The sequence below is a fragment of the Jaculus jaculus genome, chromosome 1 (genome assembly GCF_020740685.1).
Source record: "Jaculus jaculus isolate mJacJac1 chromosome 1, mJacJac1.mat.Y.cur, whole genome shotgun sequence".
In the NCBI taxonomy this organism is placed as follows: domain Eukaryota; kingdom Metazoa; phylum Chordata; class Mammalia; order Rodentia; family Dipodidae; genus Jaculus; species Jaculus jaculus.
Window position 1 is genome coordinate 124,845,137 of NC_059102.1, and position 25,477 is coordinate 124,870,613.

The 25,477-nt window shown below is 49.3% G+C and overlaps 1 protein-coding gene across 5 annotated transcripts; it reads left to right on the forward strand.

Annotated features, from left to right (window-relative positions):
* Positions 1-58: 58 nt before the first annotated feature.
* On the forward strand, positions 59-25,074 carry Golga2 (golgin A2). Of its 5 annotated transcripts, none has more exons than XM_045142159.1 (27): positions 59-205; positions 2,693-2,815; positions 4,587-4,667; positions 9,668-9,775; positions 10,029-10,072; positions 10,176-10,239; positions 11,306-11,362; positions 11,535-11,615; positions 12,439-12,477; positions 12,885-12,947; positions 13,030-13,123; positions 13,215-13,321; positions 17,355-17,413; positions 17,715-17,856; positions 18,524-18,613; positions 18,716-18,823; positions 18,965-19,052; positions 20,491-20,828; positions 21,064-21,177; positions 21,664-21,909; positions 21,990-22,065; positions 22,274-22,365; positions 22,581-22,799; positions 22,883-22,985; positions 23,086-23,192; positions 23,270-23,426; positions 23,527-25,074. In XM_045142159.1, exons 1-27 carry the CDS (start codon positions 122-124, stop codon positions 23,739-23,741), a joined length of 3,099 nt encoding a protein of 1,032 aa, XP_044998094.1. In that variant the 5' UTR covers positions 59-121; the 3' UTR covers positions 23,742-25,074. The 5 variants fall into 5 exon arrangements, with proteins under 5 accessions (XP_044998094.1, XP_044998095.1, XP_044998097.1 ...); XM_045142160.1 differs by having other exon boundaries at positions 22,277-22,365; XM_045142162.1 differs by lacking the exon at positions 11,535-11,615.
* The last annotated feature ends 403 nt before the right edge of the window (positions 25,075-25,477 follow it).

Below are 25,477 nucleotides of genomic sequence, written 5' to 3' on the forward strand. Positions count from 1 at the left end.
GGGCTGGCTGACTCTAGGTCACGCCCACATTCTGTAGCGCCCCGGAGCCGCCTTTTCTGGCCGACACGGTGGCGCTGTAGCTGCCGGAAGCAGTTCCGCAGTGGCTGCCGGGATCGTGGTGATGTGGCCCCCCCGCTTCCCCCCTCCCCGCCCCGGGATGTCGGAAGAAACCAGGCAGAGCAAATTGGCTGCGGCCAAGAAAAAGGTAAAGCGCTCGGGGTCGCGGCCCCTGACCCCAGCCCGAGCTCCTCCTACGGGAGGACCGTACCCCATAGAGACGGGGTCACTGGGAATGGGGAGGGGGCGAGCCCCTCGACTCCCCGCACCCCAGTCTTCTCGGCCAGCCCCGCCCCCTCGGCCACCCAGCCCCCGCCCTCCCCGGTCGCCCCTGGTGACTTTGGCCTGTGACTCTCGGGACTCCGAGCACCTGCCGCCCCCAGCCGGACCTCCCCTGGCTCCTGTCTCCAAGGACCTCTGTTGGCCCTGCGCTCTCCTCCCCCAACCGCGGAGCGGCCACTCGGGCGTCGGTCCCGAGCAGTGGAATGTAGTTAACGTCGTAAACCCCTCCGAACTGTCAGAAACTGTCATTACTACCTACAGCTCGGTCTTTGATCTTCCCACCTGGTCTCCTAAATGTTTTCTCCCCTTCTCCAATTTCTGTGGTGGGGCACACATTTCCACCTGGAAGGAGAACTCGAGTATGGAACCTTGTGTCAGGCTTCCCATACACCCTTAACTTAGCCATTGACATGAGCTCAAAACATTGGCAGTGTCCCTTGATGGCCATAGGAGGACAGATTTGGTTTGGTTTAGTTTCCCCCAGACCCCCAGGTAGCTACTTTCCAGAGAGACTCCAAGATCTTCTGAATTTCCCATGGTTCTGAGACCAGAGTGTCCCCTGAAGTTGTGCGCTTTGTGCCCCCTAGATCTTTAAGGCTGTACCTCCACTGTCTTGGCCTTTGGGATATGTTGTAAAAGTTTGGGAAGTAGCTCTAACAGATGTGCTAAGAAATGATCCCGATGGAGCTGGAGACGCAGCTCAGTTGACAGAACTCTTGCCTGGCATGCAAGAGAGCCCGAGTTAGGTCGTCAGCACCTCATAAAGTGAGCTTGCTGATACCAGAACTCAGGAGGTGGAGCTGCAGGATCAGGCATTCAAGATCATCCTCAACTACATAGTGAGTCTTGTCTAAAAAACAAACAACAACAAAAAAGCCTGATGTCTGGTTTCTTTCTTTCTTTCTTTTTGGTTTTCTGAGGTAGCTTAGGCTGACCTGAAATTCACTATGCAGTCTCAGGGTGTCCTTGAACTCATGGCAATCCTCCTACCTCTGCCTCCAGAGTTCTGCGATTAAAGGCATGTGCCACCACGCCCAGCTCTGATGTCTATGTGTGGTTTCTAAGCTAACTATTATACAGTTCCTACCTACTTTTTTTTTTTTTTTTTTTTTTCGAGGTAGGGTCTCACTCTGTTCCAGGCTGACCTGGAATTAACTCTATAGTCTCAGGGTAGCCTTGAACTCATGGCGATCCTCCTACCTCTGCCTCCCGAGTGCTGGGATTAAAGGCATGCGCCACCACGCCCGGCTCTACTTTTTGTTTTTGCTTCCATCTGCGATAGGGTATCACTGTGTAGCCCAGGTTGCCTTTGAGCACCAATTCCTCTGCCTCTTACTCTTGCAAGTGCTGGGATTATTGGTCTATGCTACCACAATGTATACATTTTCTTTCTTTTTTTTTTTTTCTTGGTTTTTCGAGGTAGGGTCTCACTCTGGCCCAGGCTGACCTGAAATTCACTATGGAGTCTCAGGGTGGCCTCGAACTCATGGCAATCATCCTACCTCTGCCTCCCGAGTGCTGGGATTAAAGGCGTGTGCCACCACACCCGGCTACATTTTCATTTTTACCTCTAGATATTTTATTTAATGAGAGAATTGGTGGACCACAGCCTCCAGCCACTGTAGTTGAACTCCAGCCTGTGCACCACTTCATGTGCATGTGTGACCTTGCATGCATCACCTTTTGTGTCTGGCTTAGAGAGTCAAACATGGGTCTTTAGGCTTTGCAGGCAAGTGCCTTAACTGCTAAGCCATCTCTTCAGCCCTACCTCTAGTTTTGCTTCCTGGGAGCTGCAGTTCTCAGAGCTGTGGGCTTCAGAAGATTGCATTTTACATTGCATTTTTGCCTCTGAGTATGAGTGTGTGTATGTCTGTGTGTTGCTGAGGATGGAACCCAGGGTCTTTCATAAGGCAGGTGTGCCACCACTGAGCTATGCTTCTCACACCCAACTATTGCCTTTTTAGCTATGATATTCCTTTAGTTCTTAAGGGATCATTATAACACTTTGTAGGGTTGGTTGTTGGTGGCATAACATGAGGTGATGTATGTATTAGTATTTTATAAAAACTAGTGGAGGGGCTGGAGAGATGGCTTAGTGGTTAAAGTGCTTTCCTGAAAAGCCTCAGGACCCAGGTTCAATTCTCCAGGTCTCACGTAAGCCAGATGTACAAAGTGGGCATGGGTCTGGAGCTTGTTTCAGTGGCAAGAAGCCCTGGTGCACCCATCCCCTTCCCCCCTCCTTCCCCCCCTGCCTCTTTCTCTCTCTCTTAAATAAAGAAAGAAGGAAAGAAAAAATAGGAGGGAGGATGTGTATACAGGGCTGTATCAATGTCCTTTTCTTTCTTTTCCACAGTTAAGAGAATATCAGCAAAAGAACAGTCCTGGCATTCCTGCAGGAGGGAAGAAGAAGAAAAAGATTAGAACTGGTGATAGCCCCGGGAGAACCACTGCAGATGATTGTCAGGCACCTGAGGATGTGAGTCGTGGCTAACTGGCTCCCTGGGGTAGGGACTCAAAGAGCCAGAGAGGGCAATGGTTAAGATGGAAGAAGTGAGATGTTGGTGAAGAATTCTGACTTTTGAGGGCATAGCTCAGTGATAGAGGACTTGCCTAGCATATAAAAGGGTCTGGGTTCCATCCTAGCACAGGGAAAAAAAAAAAAAAATTATGAGGCCCAGCATGGGAGTACATGCCTTTAATCCCAGCACTTGGGAGGGTGAAGAAGTAGCATCACCTTGAGTTCAAGGCCAACCTGGGGCTACAGAGTATATTCCAGGTGATAGTGAGAGAGACCCTGCTTCAAAAAACAAAGACAGCCAGGCATGGTGGCACAAGCCTTTAATCCTAGCACAAGGTTGAGGTAGAAGGATCGCTGTGAGTTCAAGGCCAGACTTAAGTACAGAGTGAATTCCAGGTCAGCCTAGGCTAGAGCAAGTCTCGACCTCAAATTTAAAAAAAAAAAAGGGTTTGAATCCTACCTCTTCCCTTTGCTAGGAATATGATTGATCCATATCGATAAAATAGGGGTAATGTTTCAGGTATATTTACAAAGTCTAAATGAGGTTTTTTTGTTGTTTTCATGTTGGCTCTATTAGAGGACCTGGTGTGGAGTTAACATGACTAAATAACAGTTGCTGTTGATTTTCCTCAGCTTGTGGGATAGGGAGGGCAGGCCAGTGGGAACAGTACTTACTTACCTTGGATTCCCTTTAGGAAGAGCCTCAAACACAAACTAATGTTTTGGTCTAAGATCTAAGTTTTGAATCCATCTTTGCCATCAGCTTGCTGGGTGACCTCAGAAAGATCACTTTCTTCACTAGGCCTCAGTCTCTTTGTCTTCCAAGATACTGGGTTAGATCAGTACAAGCTTGAAATTGTTGTAGCCCCTGTGTACAAGTGAACCTTACTTGGGAATTTTTTTATTTTAATTTTAATTAATTTATTTATTTGACAGAGGTAGAGAGAGAGAAAATGAATGGGTATGCCAGGGCCTCCAGCCACTGCAAATGAACTCTAGATGTGTGCACCCCTTGTGTATCTAGTTAACATGGGTCCTCGGAAATCGAACCTGTGTCCTTTGGCTTTTCAGGCAAATGCCTTAACTGCTAGGCCATCCCTCCAGCCCCCCCCCCTTTTTTTTTATGAGGTAGGGTCTTGCTCTAGCCCAGGCTGACCTGGAATTCACTATGGAGTCTCAGGATGGCCTGGAACTCTGTGGCCTTGAACTCACTCACAGCAGTCCTCCCAAGTGCTGGGATTAAAGGTGTGTGCCATCACTACCGGCCTGGGAATCTGTTTTCTTAAGATGGAGATGGGAAGCTGAGGCATTGTGGTGCACACTTGTAGGCCGAGGTGGGAGAATCCTCATGACTTGGGGCTACAGAGTGAGATCCGGTTAGCCTGGGCTAGGGTGAGACCTTGCTTTAAAACAAAAATGGTGGAGAAAGAGTCGGAGGCCTTTCCACATCGCTCCCCAGGTTCTGGGCCTGAAGAGTGGGACTCGTGCCTGTAAGAGCTGCTGCCTGGTTAAGTGATTGTGCCACTCAGAGAATATTTCTGTTTACCTTGGTTGCCGCTTTTGGCAGGCAGCAAGCAGCCTTGTGGAAGGACAACACAGGCCCTGGTATTGGTCTCTCTTCAGTGTTTCATTTCCCTGAACCTACCTCTTCTTCCTTGACTTTCTTGCCTCTCTTAAGCCACTTCTCTGTTTCCCCCTGCCCTTGTTTTTCCCTTTTCGCCTCCTGTAGATTCAGGACATCCTGAAGGTGCTGGTGTCCGACCTTAACCATTCCAATGGGGTAGCGCTCCCCCCATTGGACAAGAGGAAGGTGAGGCAGTGCTGAGACTCCTTCTAGCTTTCTCTCTCCCAGCTCTGCATGTCCTCAGGGGTTCTCTTCTGTGGGGAATCCTCTGCCTCTGGCTTATTTTATGTTGCTGCCACTAACCCTTAGTCCCCTTATGCCTGCTTTTTTATCTGCTTGGTTGATTGAGCTTTCTGTTCTTCCGCTACATCATTTATCATCTTGGTGAAGTTGAGACACACCTTGAAGGTTAAAGCTAATTTGGAAATAACTTTTAGAGAGATGTGTGGTACTTGGACTTTTGATCACCCAGTGTGGGCTGGTTGTCTGGGACTGGAAGAGATTAAAACAATAAAAACATCTTTGGTCATCTGTCTCCAAAAGACCAATAGACCACAGTTTGTGATTTTTTTTTTTCCATTAATTCACACTACTTCCCCCCCGCCCCTCCTATGGGACTAACTGTAGACGAGGTAAGGTTAACCAAAAGGATGAGTGACCAGGACACTCTTCTCTTAACCAATTTTAACAGTTAGGAGAGGACACTTCGTCATACTTATTGGCCCTTGATAGCAAAGGCACTTTGCTAAATAGTGGCAAAAACAGATGAACAAGCTGGTATGGTGGTACATGCTTGTAATCCTAGCACTCAGGAGACTGGGGCAGGAGGCTGGCAAGTTTGAGGCCAGCCTGGAGTACTTAGTGAGGCCTTGTCTCCAACAGACACCAAAGTAGATGAACAAGGTAAGATGTGAGCTAAGGGAGGCAGCATTCCAAATGCTCAGCTGGGGAAGTTTAGTTCACAGTAGACTGAGGCCGGAAAAGGTGGCATGTGTGCTTGCTTTGAAGATTAAAGGTAGAAAATATGAAGAGTTGGGGAGCAGAGAAACAATGAGGTCACCATCAGTATAGCATTACGAGCTCATGGGTACCTTCCAGGGATGTCAGGCGTCCAAACGTGACAGGACCTGCATTCACAGGGCTCAGAGATGGCCTCTCCTCTGTGGATATGATGTTGACACTTCTTTCATAGTCAACATGTCCTGAGGGACATCTGCCAACCAAAAGGAACTGGCTGAGCCAGGGCTACATCCTGTTTGAGTTCTGTATGGGGAAAAGAAAAGAACTTGGAGCCTCAGCTATAGATATTTTTGCAGCCATCACAGCTGAACCTGCCCAGGCATTATAGTCTGCTCAGGTGCTATGACTCACCTTGACAGCTCAGAGGTGGCGCATGCTGGGGGTAGGGTAGGCCTAGGGGAATCTTGCAGAAATATATCTATATATATGGATTTTACTAAGGGGCCAGCCATAGGAGGCCTGAGGCCTCAGTTTCCTCACTGGAAAAATACTAGCCTGTTCTATTGCTCTTAAGAGTGTATGCTTACCCCCGACTCCTCTGCTCTGGAAATGAAGATATGGATTTTTTAAACCAGCTCTACATCCCATAACTGCTATCCATGTAAACACTATGCTCCAGGAGTGAAGGCTTGTGATTGTCATCTCTTAAATAGAGCTGGTGGGATTTCCAGAAATGCGGAGTAATGGAGAGAGCAAAACAATTTTTAATGAGATTGGACAGGACGTTTTAAGGAGAATGAGCATTTTTTTAAACTTCATACTTAGCTAAGACTACAATAAAAATTATGTATATTTAGCCAGGTGTGGTGGTGCATGCCTTTCCTCCTGCACTTGGGAGGCAGAGGTAGGAGGATCATTGTGAGGCCAGCCTGAGACTACATAGTGAATTCCAGGCCAAACTGACCTGCAGTGAAACCCTAGCTCAAGAAAAAAAAAAAAAAAAAAAAAGTATACTTAAAAGTCAGCTGGCTGGGTGTCTTAGCCCATCACTGAAATCTTTGTGTTTGGGAGGCTGAGGCAGAAGGATCTTGAGTTTGAGGCTAACCTGGGCTACATAGAAAGTTTGAAGTCAGCCTGGGCTTCAGAAAGAGATCCTGTCTCAAAAAGCTAAAAACAGCCAGATGTGGTGGCGCATGCTTTTAATCCTAGCCCTCAGGAGGCAGAGGTAGGAGGATTGTTGTGAGTTCAAGGCCACCCTGAGACTACGTAGTGAATTCCAGGTCAACCTGGGCTAGAGTGAGACTCTACCTGGAAGAAGAAAAAGAAAAAAAACCAAACCTCAAAACATTCAAAAGCTAAAAACAGCTGGGTGAGGTGGCACATGCCTTGAGTTCCAGGCCAGCCAGGGACAACATAGTAAATTCCTGGTCTGCCTGGGCTAGAGCGAAACCCTACCTTAAAAAAAAAAAAAAAAAAAAGCTAAAAACATAAAGATAAAGGTGCCTAAAAAAATATGCCTGTTTGCCTCTGATTGTTTCTGCATCCAATCCTAGAGTTCAGGGGAAACTATGATGCCATAAATGATCCAGAGCCTGGGAGGGTCTGTGGCTGGGAGTGCCAAACTCTCCCTTATTGGATACTCTTACTTATTGGATTCAACTATAGATGTTGTCAAGGCAACACTGTGGGTGATTCAGGCCTAATAGTCACAGGGACTTCCAGGCCATGGTGCCAGTAACCTGCAGAGAGTGAGGCTCATCCCTCCTTGGCCAGACTCATTAGCACTTGCTCAGTGGAGGGAAGTGGAAGGAGTTTCAGGAGGCTGAGGCTGAAGGTCCAGAAAGTAGGCTACCTTGTCTTTGGTGAAAGGCCTGGCTGCTTCCTTCCCAGGAGTTGCCCCTGGGCAGGTCTGGGCTCCCTAGTATGCTTCCCTTATCTTTTTCATTTCCTGACCATCAGGCCATTTGGAGGTGAGATCTCAAAGCCAGAGAGTTACTCTTTTTATGAAAGAAAAAAAAACTTAATTACTTGGGAGAGAGAGATGGAGAGAATGGGCATGCCAGGGCCTCCAGCCACTGTAAACAAACTCCAGATGCTTGAGCCACCTTGTGCATCTGGCTTTGAGTACTGGGGAATCTAACCTGAATCCTTTGGCTTTGTAGGCAATGCCTTAACTGCTAAACCATCTCTCCAGCTCCGAGAATTAGTTTCAAGATTTAGGCCTAAGGCTGAGGAGTGACTTTCCTTGATGATGGGGCAAAATACCTGACAAGAAGTGACTAAGGAGAAAAGGTTTATCTCAGCTAACAGTTTGAGGGACTACAGTCTGTCTTGGCAGGGAAGACATGGTAATAGGAGCAAAGAGCAGCTGGCCACATTGCATCTGCACTTAGGAAGCAAAGAGCAATGAATGTTGCTTGGTGTGGCTCGCCCAGGCTGACCTGGAACTTACTCTGTAGCCCCAGGCTGGCCTTAAACTCTTTTTTTTTTTTTTTAAATATTTTTTTTGTCATTTTTATTTCTTTATTTGAGAGTGACAGAGAGGGAGAGAAAGAGACAGAGAGGGAATGGGCACGCCAGGGCTTCCAGCCACTGCAAATGAACTCCAGATGCGTGCACCCCCTTGTGCATCTGGCTAATGTGGGTCCTGGGGAATCGAGCCTTGAACTGGGGTCCTTTAGGCTTCACAGGCAAGCGCTTAACCACTAAGCCATCTCTCCAGCCCCCCCCCCCTTTTTTTTAAGATAGGGTTTCACTCCAGCCCAGGCTGACCTGGAATTCACTATGTAGTCTCAGGGTGGCCTGGAACTCATGGTGATCTTCCTCTCGCTGCCTCCCTAGGTCTGGGTTAAAGGCATGTGCCACCACACCCAGCTTTTTCATTTTATATTTTTGGCTGGGTGTGGTGGCACATGTCTTTATGAGAGAGAGAATTGGCATGCCAGGGCCTCAGCCAGTAGAGTCAGACTCCAGTCATGTGTACCACCTTGTGTGCATTTGCAACCTTGCGTCCCCTTGTGCATCTGGCTTAAGTGGGACCTGGAGAGTGGAACATAGTTTCTTAGGCTTCACACTTCAACTGCTAAGCCATCTCTCTGGCCCTCAGTTTATTTTTGGTGGGGGGAGGAGAGGCAGGACCTCATTCTATCCCAGGCTGATTTGGAACTCACTCTGTAGTCATAGCTGGCCTGAACTCAATGCAGTCCTCCTACCTCAGCCTCATGAGTGTTGGGACTAAAGGCATGTGCTGCCATGTCAGGTTAACTTAAATCGTATATCTGTCTATCTATATATGAAACTTTGTTTTCTGGACAAATCATGTGTTGGTTCCCTTCTCCTCCCTACCCTCATTCTACTGAGGCCCCTCCTCAGTAGGGTTATTCATCATGGGACTATGGGTTATGAGTTATGAGAGCAGCAGCCTCTGGATACTCCTTCACACCCTGTGGCTCTTATAATGTCTGCCCCCTTAATCCATGTTATTCTGTGCACTCCAGCCCATGGAATGGTACCACCCACAGTGGCAGGTAATCTCACCTCAGTCTAGAAATTTTCTCACAGACATCTCCAGAGATTTTTCCTAGGTGATTCTAGGTCCAGTCAAGTTGACAACCAGATGAACCATCACTGGGTGTGGCTGGTCAAGCAAGTAGGTCCAGTTGGGGAAGTGGGAAAGATCCCTGTCTGCAGTTCCTAGGAAAGAGGCCATATGACCTCCAGGATGTCTAGAGCCAAAGAGCAGACATTGTTCTCTGCTCTCTTGGCTTGGTTCTGAATTAAACAGTTTTGGGGAGACAGGGAGGAAGGAAGGCAGGAAAACAAAGGCAGAGGATGAGTACTTATATTGGCCATGTCCAGTAGTCATTACACCAGCAGAGGCCCATGATCAGGGTTACTTGGTGGCATAGACTGGCTCTCTGGTTCCCTTGGGCAGACTTGGGCATTTCCTTCTACCTGCTGTGACTGCCGTAGGTCACAGCTCCAGGAAGAACAAGATCCTTGTTTATTCAGGAAGGAACCCTGAAGCCCCTGCTTTGAGCTTTGACCATCCAAACTACTGCCAAATTAGCTCAATGCCTGGGCTGTGACCGTATCTCCAGTGTCTCCCAGCATGTGTAACTATCTTGCAACCCCAGCTACACCATCCTGCCTGTCCACTCTCCCTCCTCCCATGTCCATGGCGTGAGGCACCTCTCTTGCTAATCCCCTGCTCTGTTCTGTGACAGGCACCCCAAAACTGTGCTGCTCCCACATCACCAACTGCAGATGATACTATGTTTCTTGGTGTTGTCCCTCCCCCTGATGCTGATCTCCCTGGCAAGGCATCACCTCAGGTTTGTGCCTTTCACTCCCCTGCTGGTTAACTTGCTTGCCTCATCCTTCTTCTCAAAGGACTTTATCTTCTCTGGATTCTCTCCATGTAGTGTGGCCCTCAGAGCCAGGTATTCCTTCTAGGGCCTGGTGTGGAGAGGCCAAGATAAGGGAGATTCAGGGAGATGGAAGGGTACCGGGTGGACTTGGCTCACCTCATCCCATCTCTGGGCGATAAGCAGAAGTTGAGTGCTCTTGTGTGTTTTTCCTAAACAGAACCATGATGCTGATAGTTGCTCTAATCTCATGGAAGAGACCAAGTAAGTGTTCCCTGCTGAGGGAGTCAGAGCAGGCCACTCACTACCTGTGAGCCCCTTTCCCATTAAGCCACCTGCACCCCTGACCAAATTTTTTCTTCCATAGGACTTTCTCATCAACTGAGAGCCTGCGACAACTCTCTCAACAGCTCAATGGTCTTGTGTCTGAGGTACCCCAGGATTGGGACCCAGAAGTGGGCAGGGGGGGAAGGAGAACGTTGTTGCTGGCACAAAGCACCCAAACAAAAGCAGCTGATGGGAGGAAGGTTGTTTATTTTGGCTTACAGTCTTAAGGGGAAGCTCCATTGATGGTGGGAGAAAGGCTGTCATGAGCAGAGGGTGGACATCGCCTCTGCTACAGCAGGTGGAAAACAGTAGCAGGAGAGTGTGCTAAGCTCTGGTGAAGGGGTTATGGCTATAACACCCCAAAGACCACCTCCAACAACACACCTCCTTCAGCAAAGCTGCAGTTCTCAAATTGCTATCAGCTGGGAATGAAGCAGTTAAAACATGAGTTTGCCCAGTGTGGTGGCACATGCCTTTAATCCCAGCACTTGGGAGGCAGAGTTAGGAGGAGCATTGTGAGTTCAAGTCCACCCTGAGACTACATAGTGAATTCCAGGTCAGCCTGGGCTAGAGCGAGACCCTACCTCGAAAAACCCAAAACAACAGCAACAACAAAATGAGTTTATGGAGGACATCTAAATCAAACTACCACAAAAGCATAATGGAAACTGAGGCAGGGATTCACAAGAACAACAAATTTACAAGAGGCTTACACTTGGAGAAAATATGGTCTTGGACCAAGATGGGTGATAGAATTTTATTTATTTATTTATTTATTTTTGTTTCTTGAGGTAGGATCTCACTTTAGCTCAGGCTGACCTGGAATTCACTATGTAGTCTCAGGCTGGCCTCGAACTCACAGCAATTCTCCTACCTCTCCTCCTGAGTGCTGGGATTAAAAGAGTGTGCCACCACACCCAGATTTTCTATTACTCTTTTTTTGTGGGCATGGGGGATAGACTTTTATTCTGGTGCAGAGAGCTCAGGATGAGACCTGCTTGGGAGAGGAGCAATGATGGGATGATATGAACCATGAGAATTAGGTACAGATGGATATGTGAGAGAGGAGTTCAAGGTAGGCAGGAAAGCAGATTTTGTTAGTTGAGGAAGACAGGAAGTCAGACATTGAGAGCAACAGAGCATCTCCATGTGAGGTCTCATCTCTTCTAGTCTACATCCTACATCAACGGGGAGGGCCTCACATCTTCTAACATGAAGGATCTTGAGGTGAGTGGCCCTGGACTATGTGGTCCAGTGACCTGCAAGTCAGCCCCTCATCTCCTCTCACAGTGGGACCTGGGTGCCTGCTGCCAGCTGAGACAGACCACCCCCAGCCCTAATGATGCTCTCTTTACCTCTTCCCCATCCTTCCAACTCCTCCTCTCTGCATGCGCCTCAGAGCCGGTACCAAGAGCTAGCAGTAGCCCTGGACTCCAGCTATGTAACAAACAAACAACTCAGTAACACGATAGAGGAATTGGTAAGAGTCCAGTGGGGTCCCCGATTCTTGCTTCCAGTCCTGGGCTCTAATTTCCCCCTGGGGCTCTGAAGAAAAGGACTGGGGCTCCCTGGGACCAAGAGGGATTGGGGGATTGGGGACCTAGCTCTCAGCAGAAGGAATGCAGAGCATAGAGCTTGCAGCATGGCTCTTCCCCTCACTGCTCTCTCTGCCTTTTCTCTGTCCTCCAGACACCCTGCTTGAGTCCTCGCCCCATATGTCCTGGGCTGGTGCCTCCAGTGGGAGCACAAGCTGAGTTGGCTGATGAGAGCCCTGTGTCCTGCCCTGGCTCAGACCCCAATTTGCTCTTTTTTTGGCCAAGCCACCTCTCCTTGGGCTTGAGCTTTCTGCGGAAGGAGAGTTACAGTGTCAGAGTCACTTTCTACCCCAAGAGGCAAGGGTTTGAAGGCTCCCTGGATTATCAGAGCCAGGGAGAAGGGAACTTGTCCTCATGATTCCATGTTCACTGTGCTTGCCTGATGTGCTCAGCTGTGGTCACAATGCACCCTTCCAAGTCCTAGGCAGGCAGAGGGCAGCCTGTTTTCCTCAACTCGGTTTCTAGAGGTTCATGGTGATCTTTAAGGAGGACCCAGATTCAGACCTCCAGTTACATGGTTGTAAGCAGAAGGCAGCCAAGACCTCCAGGCTGTCTTTCCTTGGGAGCTTGAGGACTGTTGGTTCATGGCCCTTTGGATTTGATCACTTCTTTCAAATGCATCCTGGGCCTCTGCCTGTCCTGTCTTGGGCTGGGGAGTGGCATGAAAGGGGCCAGCCCCAGTTACCTTCCTTTGACTTTCCCCTACAGAAACAACAGAACCAAGAGGCTCTGGATCAACTGGAAAAAGTAACGTGGTTTCTGTCTTTGCTCATTTCATAGCTACTGGGTTGCAGCTGGGGGAGGCCTCAGAGGTAAAGGCCCTAGTTTTTTGTTTATTTTTCGAGGTAGGGTCTCACTGTAGCCCAGGCTGACCTGGAATTCACTATATAGTCTCAGGCTGGCCTAGAACTCACTGCAATCCTCCTACCTCAGCCTCCCGAGTGCTGGGAATAAAAGAGTGTGCCACCATGCCCTGCAAGGCCCTAGTTTTGCTTTGCTTACTTCCAGCTTGGAGAAGGCCCTGTCCTTTGAGGGTTTCTGTTAATTTGGTCTCTTTGATGGGCCTTTTCTAGACCACTGGTAGCTTTTCTGTGGGTATGTCCTTTGCTGCCCCATCTCTGCCTCCCCAGGTAAGAGCATCCTTCTCTCAATAGGAAAAGAAGGAATATGAGCAGAAGTTGGCAAAGGAGCAAGGAGCTCTGAGGGAACAACTGCAGGTGGGTGGATGTGTGGTTCCCTTATACCCTGGAGAGCCTTTCTTTTCTATTCTCTCAGTACCTGTGTGGCTTTTCTCCAAAGGTTCATATTCAGACCATAGGCATTCTGGTGTCTGAGAAGGCAGAATTACAGACAGCCCTGGGCCACACTCAGCAAGCAGCGAAGCAGAAAGCAGGTAGGACTTGGGCACTCCTTCAGCTTTCTGCTGACACATTGACAGGCCTGAGGGGTGTCTTGAGAGCTCGTATCAACCTCTGTCATTCCAGGAGAATCTGAAGATCTGGCCAGCCGCCTGCAGTCTTCCCGGCAGCGAGTGGGAGAGCTGGAGAGAACTCTGTCTGCTGTCTCCACACAGCAGAAACAGGCGGACAGGGTGAGGCCAGTCCCCTCTCTGGCCACCAGCAACCCTGCTTCTAGTGGGGAAGTGAATCTGAAGGGCTTTTCTGCAGAGCAAGGGTTTCATTGCTCAGAATGAAGCACAGCCATTCCTTGTTTCTTTAGCTGTGTGGTTGGTGGAAGCAACCTGTGGATGTCATTTGTGGTGGGTACTTTGGGATGCTGCTCAGGGCAAGCACTGGACACAGAAGCTGAGGGCGGGTGCCTGCCATGCCTTTAATTGGCTGTGGCCTTGGCCAAGTGCTAGGAGGAGGGATATGGTGCTTATCATGTTACCATTTGTGGGGAGACGTTTATGTGCAGTATATGTAAAGTGTCTGAGCCAGGCATAGTGATGCACACCTTTAATCCCAGGAGGCAGAGGTAGAAGGATTGAGTTGAGTTTGAGGCCAATCTGAGGCTACATAAATTCCAGGTCAGCCTGGGCTAGACTGAGACCCTACCTCGAAAAAACAAAACAAAAAAGTGTTATCTGAGGGGATTCGTAAACTCAGGGCTGGGACCAGGGTACTGGGAGAGCTTTTCCTTCTGTCCCTTCTGAGTTTCAGCCAGTATATCATCCACTGAGAAGGCAGGACATAGCCTCTTACACAGTTTTACCTACCCAGTGGAGATACAGAAACCCATAGGGCATTGTGAGTATTTAAAGGGATTGTTAGCATGGGGCCTTGTGACACACTCAATAAAGTGTGATGAGTAATAGCAATAATACCACTAGTATCTGATAGTTTGGGGCCAGTGTTATCCAGGTGAAAATAGGATTTTTTTTTCTTGTTTTTTCAAGGTAGGGTCTCATTCTAGCCCAGGCTGACCAGAAATTCCCTTGGTAGTCTCAGGGCAGCCTTGAACTCATGGTGATCCTCTGACCTCTGCCTCCTGAGTGTTGGGATTAAAGGCATACAGCACCATGCCCGGCTTTGAAAAATTTGATTTTTTTTTAATTTTTAAATTTTTTTTTAAAATTTTTATTAGCATTTTCCATGATTATAAAAAAAATCCCATGGTAATTCCTCCCCCACCCCCACTTTCCCCTTTGAAATTCCATTCTCCATCATATTACCTCCCCATCTCAATCATTGTAATTACATATATACAATATCAACCTATTAAGTACCCTCCTCCCTTCCTTTCTCTTCCCTTTATATCTCATTTTTAATTTACTGGCCTCTGCTACTAAGTATTTTCCTTCTCATGCAAAAATTTGATTTTTTTTAAAGGATTTATTTATTCATTTGAGGGCGAGGGAGAAAGCAAATAGAGCCAGGCGTTGTGGCGCACACCTTTAATCCCAACACTCGGGAGCCAGAGGTAGGAGGATTGCCATGGGTTCAAGGCCATCCTGAGAATACACAGTGAATTCCAGGTCAGTGAGACCCTGCCTTGAGAAAACAAAACAACAACAAAAAAAGGCAGATAGAGAGAGAATGGACATGCCAGGGCCTTCAGTCACTGCAAATGAACACTAGACATACATGCCACCTAGTGCATTTGGCTTACCTGGATCTAGGAAATTGAACCAGAGTCCTTTGGCTTTGTAGGCAGGCTCCTTAGCTGCTATGCCATCTCTCCAGCCTTGAAAATGTGATTTTTAAAAGAATATTTTATTTGGGCTGGGCATGGTGGTGCATGCCTTTAATCCCAGCACTAGGGAGGCAGAGGTAGGAGGATTGCTGTGAGTTTGAGGCCACCCTGAGACTCCATAGTGAGTTCCAGGTCAGCCTGGGCTAGAGTGAGACCCTACCTTGAAAAACAAAAAAACAAAACAAACAAACAAAAAATATATATGTATATATAATATTTGGGTTGGAGAGATGGTTTAGCGATTAAGGTGCTTTCCTGTGAGGCCTAAGGACCCATGTTCAACTTCCCAGATTCCTCATAAGTCATGCACAAGGTGATGGTCACATATGTGCACAAGTGGTGCATGCATCTGGAGTTCAAAAAGTACAATGGCTAGAGGTCTTGGTGTGCCAATTCTCTTTCTTGCTATCTCATTTAAGAAAAAAAAAGTTGGGCGTGATGGCACATACCTTTAATCCCAGCACTTGGGAGGCAGTAGTAGGAGGATCACCATGAGTTTGAGGCCATCCTGAGACTATATAGTGAATTCCAGGTTAGCGTGGACTACAGTGAGACCCTACCTCAACACTGCCCCCCCCCCAAAAAAAAATAAAAATATTTCATGTATTTGCAAGGAGAGAGAGAATGAATAAATGGGCATACCAGAGCCTTTAGCCTCTGCAAACAAACTCCAGATGAATGTGCCACTTGGTGCATCTGGCTTTACCAGGGTACTAGAGAATCAAATCTGGGTCGTTAGGCTTTGCAGGCAAGTGCTTTAACTGTTGAGTCATCTTTCCAGCCCAAATGTGATTTTATTTATTTTGTTTTTCCAGGTAGGGTCTCACTTGAGCCCAGGCTGACCTGGATGGAATTCACTATGTAGTCTCAGGGTGGCCCTGAACTCACAGTGATCCTCCTACCTCTGCTTCCTGAGATTAAAGGCATGTGCCACCAAACTGGCTTGATCTTTTATTTTTAAACTTAATCCTCCTGCCTCGGCATACAAATGCTGAGATGATAGCATTATGCCAATACACCCAAATTTTCGGTGTTTTTCTCTGCCTCTTCTATTCTGAGCTCTTTTAAAAGTATTTATCTAGGGCTAGAGAGATGGCTTAGTGGTTAAGGTGCTTGCCTGTGAAGCCAAAGGCCCTCCGTTCGATTCCCCAGGCCCCACCCACATAAGCCAGATATACAAGGTGACACATGCATCTGGAGTTTGTTTGCAGTGGCTGGAAGCCCTCTCTCTCTTTTTCTTTCTCTGCTTCTTTCCCTACCTCAAGTAAATAAATAACAATTATCTATTTGCAAGGAGAGAAAGAGAAAAAATGAATATGGACACACCCAGGGCCTCTAGCCACTGCAAATGAACTCCAGATGCATGTGCCATTTTGTGCATCTGGCTTTACATGGGTATTGGGGAATTGAATTCAGGCCATTGGGATTTGTAGGCAAGCACCGTAACAGCTGAGCCATCTCCAGTTCTATTCTGAGTTCTTATAAAAAAACAGGCACATGTATCTGGAGTTCATTTGCAGTGGCTAAAGGCCTTGGCATGCCCGTTCTCTCTCTCTGTCTCTGTCTCTTTTGTCTTGCAAATAAATGAATGAAACTTTTAAAAAAGAGGGCTGATGGGCTGGAGAGATGGCTTAGCGGTTAAGCGCTTGCCTGTGAAGCCTAAGGACCCCGGTTCGAGGCTCGGTTCCCCAGTTCCCACGTTAGCCAGATGCACAAGGGGGCGCACGCGTCTGGAGTTTGTTTGCAGAGGCTGGAAGCCCTGGCGTGCCCATTCTCTCTCTCTCCCTCTATCTGTCTTTCTGTGTCTGTCGCTCTCAAATAAATAAATTAAAAAAAAAAAAAAAGAGGGCTGAAAAGATGGCTTAATGGTTAAGCAACTTGCCTGCGAAGCCTAAGGACCTAGGTTCAATTCTCCAGTACCCATGTAAGCAGGTGCAAAAGGTGGTGCATGTGTTTGGAGTTTGTTAGCAGTGGTAGAGGACCTGCTGTTCTCTCAATTAAGTAAATAAATTATAGGCAAGGCCTATAATTCCAGCATTGGGAAGGCAGAGGCAAGTAGAAGGGTTGTGGGTTGAAAGCCAGTTGGGCTTCATCATGAATTCCAAGTCAGCCTGGGACATAGAATGACACCTTGGTCTTAGTGGCAAAGCAACTGACACGTGCAACCCTGAAGGCTTGGCATGGTGGTACAGGCCTTTTGTCTTAGCTACTGTGGAAGCTGAGGCAGGAGGATCTGTTGAGACCAGTCTGGGTGGTGTAATGAGACCTCATCTTAAACACAAATGAGACCCTGGGCTTGAAAATGCCTTGGAGAAACATAAGTGTGCTTGAGGGGGGAGAAGTGTCACTGTGAAGTAGTTACTGGGGCTGCTGGTGGTGTGCTAGCTGCCCCTTCATCCTGCCCGATCCTGACTCAACTTTATTTGCAGTATAACAAGGACCTTACCAAAGAGCGAGATGCCCTCAAGCTGGAGCTGTATAAGAACAAGTAAGGAAGGGAGGGGGAATGCATGGTGGGGGGGCCTCGTGTGGGTGATCAGTGAGGGCAGGTCAGAAGGTACAGGTTTGCTTGTGTTACAGAGCTGAAGCGTAGTCCCAGTTGTGCTCCTGACTCATGAGGTGGCCTTGGTAACCTCTGGCCTCTCTGTGGCTTGTCACTTGTGACTCAGTTCCTCTTGTTCCTTCTGATGCCATTGTTCTGTGGCTAGGTGGCAAGGTTTAAGGGTTAGTCTCCAGAGTGGTTCTTTCTGTTCTCTCTCCATTCCTTTCTTCATTTCCTCTGGCCACAGCAAAAATACTGAGGACCTGAAGCAGCAGAACTCAGAACTGGAAGAGAAACTTCGAGTCCTAGTAGCAGAGAAGGCAGCTGCACAGTGTGGAGTGGAGGAGCTGCAGAAGAAGTTGGAGATGTCTGAGCTGCTGCTGCAACAGGTGAGGTGCAGCCCATGCTGCTGAGCCGTAGCCATCCAGTCTCTGGCATCACCTAGCCAAGGGCTGAGAGATTTGGATCCTGCCATAGAGATCTCTGGAAATGGTTAAAAATTGGGGCCCTAACCACACCGGTGGAATCAGAATCTCACCTTTTTTGTTTGTTTTTTGGTTTTTTGTTTCTTGTTTTTTTGAGGTAGGGTCTTGCTCTAGCCCAGGCTGACCTGGAATTCACTTATGTAGTCGCAGGGTGGCCTTGAACTCACAGTGATCCTCCTACCTCTGCCTCCCGAGTGCTGGGATTAAAGGCATGCACCACCACGCCTGGCTAATTTTTTTTTAAAGAAAAAATTTTTTAAATATTCTGATTGAAAAGTCATCTGCAGCCCAGGCTGATGTGAAATTCACTGGGTAGCTGAAGCTGGCCTTAACCTCAGGGCAGTCCCAAGTGCTGTGTTTAGAGGTATAAGCTGCCATGCATAGCTAAAAAGTCACTTTGTAGATTTCATTTATATGGCCAGCTCAAGTATCTGCTTACCTCCTTCCGGCCCTTTTCTTATATGGTAGTAACCCTGAATTGTACAGTGGCCCTAGCTTACACCCTTTCTGGGAGCATGGGATGGAATAGCCTGGATTCCCCAGATTGAAACTCCTCATTTTCCTCATACAGTTTTCTAGCCAGGCTGAGGCCCCTGATAGTAACCAGCAGTTACAGCAGGCCATGGAGGAGCGGGCACAGCTGGAGGTACATGTGAACCAGGTGAGGCTTTGCAGAGAGGAATGGGGGAGGAACACGACCCCAGGTGGCCAGGAGCAGGGGACCAGCAACAGCCCTTCCTAACTTGTGTACTCACTGGTCCAGCTGATGGAGTCACTGAAACAGCTACAGATGGAAAGAGACCAGTATGCGGAGAACCTGAGAGGAGAGAGCACCATGTGGCAGCAGAAAATGCAGCAAATGGCAGAGCAGGTCCTTGGGGCTCCCTCGGTCTTTTCAGGCATCTCTGGAGCATAGCCAAAGAGGGGTTTATGTGTTTCGGTTTGTGGAGGTGGTGGCCGAGTGGGAGATGGTGCCTGGTAGCCTCCAGCTCTTGTCCTGTGCCCTGGGCAGGTGCGTACACTGAGGGAGGAGAAGGAGCATAGCCAGAATCAGGTGCAGGAGCTGGAGACCAGCTTGGCTGAATTGAGGAGCCAGATGGGTGAGTGGGTAAGGGTGATCTGGGAGCACGAGTGGGTCCAAGGGCTGGGAGGGTGGATTTGACTGATCCAGGGAGATAGGTGGATGTCTGGGCAATGTGACAGAGGAAAGGGGGTCTATACCAGGAGGTAGCAAGTCTTGTCATATCTCTAAGCCTTTGTGGTCCCTTGTGCAAAGTGGTCTGATTGACCATTGACATCTCCTGCAGTTGGCTTGACAATAACAGAATTGTACTGGGAAGTGACTTGAATATAAGACACCATCCTCTCCCACACCGAAAAAAACAAAAAAACAAAAAAATAAAAAACACATCAAGTCGGGCATGGTGGTGCACACCTTTAATCCCAGCACTTGGAAGGCAGAGGTAGGAAGATTGTGTGAGTTCAAGGCCACCCTGAGACTACAGAGTGAGTTCCAGGTCAGCCTGAGCTAGAATGAGACCCTACCTCGATTAAAAAAAAATAATAATAAATATATAAATAAATAAATAAAAACAAGCCCTCAGCCAAGGCTTGGGACAAAGCTTGGCTTAAGAGCTGATTTACTATGGTGGACAACCATTTAGACACTGTCTCGAGACTTAAGAATTTGAGCCAGGTCGGGCATGGTGGCGCACGCCTTTAATCCCAGTGCTCAGGAAGCAGAGGTAGGAGAATTGAGGAGTTCTAGGCCACCCTGAGACTATATAGCAAATTCCAGGTCAGCCTGAGCTGGTGAGACCCTACCTCGAAAAACCAAAAATAAATAAATAAATAAATAAAATAAAATTGAGCCAGTTGTGGTGGTACACACTTAGTCCCAGCACTCTGAGGCTGAGTTAGGAGGATCACTAAGTTTGAGGCCAGTTGGGTTAGAGAGTGAGTTCTAGGTCATCTTTGGTTAGAGTGAGACCCTACCTGAAAAAAAATTTTTTTTTAGAAGCTGAGAAGATGTCTTAGAAAGTACTTAACCAGGCTGGAGAGATGGCTTAGCGGTTAAGCGCTTGCCTGTGAAGCCTAAGGGCCCCGGTTCAAGGCTTGATTCCCCAGGACCCACATTAGCCATATGCACAAGAGGGCGCACGCGTCTGGAGTTTGTTTGCAGTGGCTGGAGGCCCTGGCGCGCCCACTCTCCTCTCTGTCTCTCTGCCTCTTTCTCTGTCTGTCACTCTCAAATAAATAAGTAAAAATAAACAAAAAAGTTAAAAAAAAAAGAAAGTACTTACCATGTAAGCCTGAGGACCTGAGTTTGGATCCTTGGGCTTGCTGACCTGCTAGTCTAGCTGATCAGTGAGCTCCAGGTTCAGTGAGAAGCCCTGCCTCAAAAAATAAAATCTTGGGCTACAGAGTGAGTTCAGCCTGGACTAGAGGAATACCCTGCCTCAAGCAAACAAATGAGCTGACATTTGAAGTCTGAGAAGCCGGACTGCACCCCTGACTGGGGTGTGCTTCCCTTTTCAGAGGAGCCATCGTCTGCAGAACCCCCGGCAGGGCCTTCTGAGGCAGAGCAGCGGCTGCAGGCAGAAGCAGAGGGGTTGCAAAGGGAGCTGGAGCTTGTGGCAGGACAGCTGCACGCCCAGGTGCGGGACAACGAGAGCCTGAGCCGCCTGAACCGGGAGCAGGAGGAGCGGCTGCTGGAGCTGGAGCGGGCAGCAGAGCGCTGGAGTGAGCAGGACGAGGAACGCAAGCAGATCCTGGAGAGCATGCAGAGTGACCGCACCACCATCAGCCGTGCCCTGTCGCAGAACCGCGAGCTCAAAGAACAGCTGGCAGAGCTGCAGAATGGCTTCGTTAGGCTGGTGCGTAGCCCACAAGCCTTCCTCCCTGGCAGGGCAACATACTTACCCCATCTCGTCCACTCCCTCCCTAAAATGGTATGCTGTCAACCAACCTTCCATGAAGTGGTGTTGGTGAAAGCCCCTTGTGAGCCCGAGCCCTGGGATGTGTTGGGGTGATTCTGCAGCCTTTCCTGCTGGGTGGGAAGAGGCAGACACCCAGCCCCATTGGGTGGTGCTTTCGCTGCTTTCTCTTCAGACCAACGAGAACATGGAGATGACCAGTGCATTGCAGTCAGAGCAGCATGTCAAGAAGGAACTAGCCAAGAAGCTAGGCCAGCTGCAGGAGAAGTTGGGAGAGCTGAAGGAGACGGTAACCCCTGGCCCATGTGACAGGCTATGAGAGGCACAAGCTCTACTATAGGTTGGGGAGTCAGGTGACCTCAGATCTGGTCTTGCAGACCAGCTTCCTATGTCTCTGATTAGTAGAGGTGGGTAGCTCTGGGCACCCCTTCATTCATGCCACATGCTTGGTGTCATCTCCTTGAACATTGAGTGGAGATGAAATGCCCTGGGTTCAGGCTGGATTCTCGGCTCCACTGGTCACTGTTAAAAGTGTTTCACATTGCTAAACTTGTTCAGGATCTTGACATAGCAGATTCGGTGGGCATGAGTAGTAGTCACTGAACACTTGTAGGTTGGCTCTCTCTGCTTTTCCACATTTAGGGCTTAAAGTGATGAGAAAGGGGTTGAGGGGTAAGGCTGGGTGCAGCGGGCATAGGCTCTGTAGACCCTCAGTGATGGGCTCAGGATCTAGAAGCCAGCTACCACCTACCCTCATGCCCAGGCCTTCCTACAGGTAGAGCTCAAGAGCCAAGAGGCCCAGAGTCTGCAGGAGCAGCGAGACCAGTACCTGGCCCACCTGCAGCAGTACGCGGCAGCCTATCAGCAGTGCACGGCCACCTGTGAGCAGCTGACCTCTGAGAAGGAGGCTCTGCACAAGCAGTTTCTGCAGCAGACCCAGCTCATGGACCAGCTGCAGCATGAGGAGGTGCAGGGAAAGATGGCGGCTGAGATAGCCCGCCAGGAGCTTAAGGAGGCCCAGGTGAGGCAGCAACTGAGGCCAGATCCCAGTGGGAAGACTTGGTCACCTCTGTGCCTTCTCACTCTTTCCTGGCCCCTTAGGAGCGCCTGAAAGCCACTAGCCAAGAGAACCAGCAGCTACAGGCTCAGCTGAGCCTTCTGGCTCTCCCTGGAGAAGGTAAGATCCACACTGAAGAAGAAGAGAGCCTGAGGACTCTTGACAGACTAGAATTGACAAGTTTGAAGAGCTTTTGAGAATTTTCCAGGCAGTGGCTGGCCAACGGGTATGCTGTGTAGACAGAGGGAGTTCCCTGAGCTCTGTTTCCCAGGCCCACTCTGCCTGCGCAGTGTGTTGTCAGAGATAGACAGCCTAGTGTCTGCCCCAGTAGGAGAAGAAGTGGACAAGGAGGAACAGGAAGAGGAGTCACCCCAGCCCCATCTGACCATCCCACAAGACCTGGACAGCCAAGAGGCCATGGTAAACTGGGTTCTGCCCTGCCCCTTTTCTATCCTGCCTTCCCTGCCTCCCTCTATGGCCACCCTCTTCATCCACACACCTTTTCTGGGAGCCAAGGTCAGACATCATTCCACTTGGGAAGAACAGATATACCACAGAGGTCGAGAAGGGATGGGCTCCCTGCACTCTTTGTTGTGAGCATTCCTGTAACGAGCATACCCCACTGTTGTCCGCAGGTGGCATTCTTGAAGACCGCTTTAGCCAGTGCCCAGGAAGCACAGGCTCAGTTACGAGGGCAGCTGAGGGAACAGAAGGCACGCTGCCGGCACCTGGCTCACTTAGCAGCCCCAGCCCATCGCGAGCCTGAAAAGGAGGCCTTGGTCTCTGAGAGTGTGAGCAGTGGTGTGTCTGGGGAGAGTCACCAGGCCCTCCAGGCTGCCATGGAGAAGCTGCAGGTATGTCTTTCCTGACGAATGGCCAGGAATGGGGGTACAGAGCAGCTCTCTACTGAGACCTGAGATGGCTATCTTTGCTGCAGAGCCGCTTCCTAGAGGTCATGCAGGAGAAAGTGGAGCTCAAGGAGCGGGTAGAGGAACTGGAACATCGCTGTATCCAGCTCTCTGGAGAGACAGACACCATAGGTGAGCTAGGGCCAAGCCCAAGGCAGCAGGGGTGCACATGGACTGGGTTGTCAGAGCCGCAGTGTCTGAGCCCTGTCCTCCTGCCTGCCTGTCTGCATAGGAGAGTACATTGCCCTTTACCAAAACCAGAGGGCAGTGCTGAAGGCACGGCACCTGGAAAAGGAGGAGTATATCAGCCGGCTGGCCCAGGACAAGGAGGAGATGAAGGTAGGTCCTGATATCTCTGTGGGCTGCTCTGCGTGGGGCTGGTCCAGGGCTGTGCCACTGAACACTTCTTCCAACAGATAAAGCTGCTGGAACTTCAGGAGCTGGTGTTGAGGCTTGTAAGTGAGCGGAATGAGTGGCAGGGCAAGTTCCTGGCAGCAGCCCAGAGCCCTGCTGATGTTCCTACCCCAGGGTCCTCCGGCCCCCAGGAACTTGGAGTTGCTGACCAGCAGGGTGGTGAGTAGAGCTTTGGTCACTGGCATGTGGGGGATGGGGGTATAGATGTGCCCAGTGATGCTTGCACACCACTCAGCCTTTCTCCCTCCCTTCCCCAAAGATTTTGGCGAGGTGAGCCTTGCTGACAATGCAGAGCCTGCACAAGGAGAGGCTGCAGCGGCCTCTCTCCCCGAGAATCCCACTGCCCAGCAGATCATGCAGCTGTTGCGTGAGATCCAGAACCCCCAGGAGTGCCCAGGCTTGGGCAGCAACCCCTGCATCCCTTTCTTCTACCGTGCCGACGAGAATGATGAAGTGAAGATTATGGTTGTCTGAAAGACGCAGCCAAAGGCTGTGTGTTACCCAGTCCCCCCCCATTCCTGCCCAGTCTTCCTTTTATCCTTACAGCAGTAAGATCAGATCCCTAAGGGGCTGGGGATTTGGCTCAGTTGGTAGAGTGTCTGCCTAGCATGCACAAAAGCCTGGACTTGATCTCCAGTACCTCTTAAACCAGGCATGGTTGGACACCCTGGCACTTGAGGGCTGAACATGGAAGAGTCAGAAGCTAGCCATCATTGGCTATAAAGTGAGTTGGAGGCCATCCTGGACTACATGAGACCTTGTTTTCAAAAAAAAAAAAAAAATCCACTTTCCCTAATAGATCAGGCACCCCTGTCTTAATGGAGATAGAAACAGGTGCAGATCTTTTCCTCTTTTGGCCAGGACTGAGTCTTCCTTTCTAGACTTATGTTGGAGAAAGAGTGGATGGCCTCTCTGGAGGGCCAGGGGCTCCTAGGTGGCTCCTTCACCAGGCAGCCCTTCCTGTCAAGGGTCTTGGTCCTTACTCAGGGCACTCTGGGGCAAAGCAACTAGGCAGCATTTTCATGGTTGTAGGGGAGGTACAACAGACTGACTAGTAATCCTGCACTCAGCCAGGCTCTCCTTTTTTTCCTGTTCTCCTTGAGACAGTCTCATGTACCCCAAGCTGGCTTTGAAGTCACTTCATCTTGAACATCTGATTCTTCTGCCACCATGCCTGGTTTTAAACGGTGCTAGCGACCACTTTGCCAACTAAGCTACTTCTGCGGCACCAGCTACTTTTTAAAAAACAACAACAAAAAAAAAATTTTTTTTTTTTTTAAATTTTGGTAATGCTGGGTGTGGAACTCAGAGCCCCGCACATCTCCAAACCAACTCCCATCTTCTTAGAGGCACTTTAGGCCAGGGGGCTGGGCAGCATTCTTGGGGGTCTCCAGGCACTTGGGGCTTACTGTGAGCCAGGGCAGTCGAAGTAGGCAGCCCACTTGGGGTCTCCCATCTTAGAGGCACTTTGGGGCAGGGCAAGTGGGTGTCATTTTCTCAGGCCTTATGACAGTTGGGGAAGCTAGGCAAGGCAGAGGCTGCTGGGGGAGGGGTTCTCCTCCCCTGGTGTACATATTGTACCTGTGTACTATTTTGTATATTCTGGGGTCGGGATGCCCCCTGTATCATAGTGGAGGTTGGAACTGGCAGGTGGGAAGGAGGTTCTAATAATTATTTGGGACTGGGAAACTTATTTATTTGGTAGCATAGGACAGAGGAAAGGAGGCAGAGACAGGGTTGTGGCACCCTGCTGATGCAGCTCCTGTTTATTTTGCTTTTTACTTCAGAATAAATGGATTTAGCCATACTGCTGGCCTTGGGTGAGCCTGTTTTGTCTCTGAGTCCTGGGTCAGCCTCCCTCTACTGAGCAGAGGTTGTGTCTTGCCAGCAGAGGGCAGGCTTTTGGTGTGTGGAGCCCAAGTGCCTGAGCTGTCCAGCATGGCTGTTTGGCACCTGTCACTTGTATGCTGCTTGGTGACACCTGGGATTCCAGGGGGAATGCTGGCCTTGTCTCATTTAGGGCAGTGGACTCAAGCCTGGTCTATGGAGTTCAAGTGTAGCACCTGAGGGTGCTGCTTACAAGTCAGGCTATTCTTCCCCCTGTTCCCCTTGGCCTCTCCATACTTGAGCCAGGTCCTTCTGTCATCCCCCAGAGCCCTACAGGTTTCAGCCTTCATTAGGCCCTCTAGTGGTGGGAGCAGGGCTTGCAG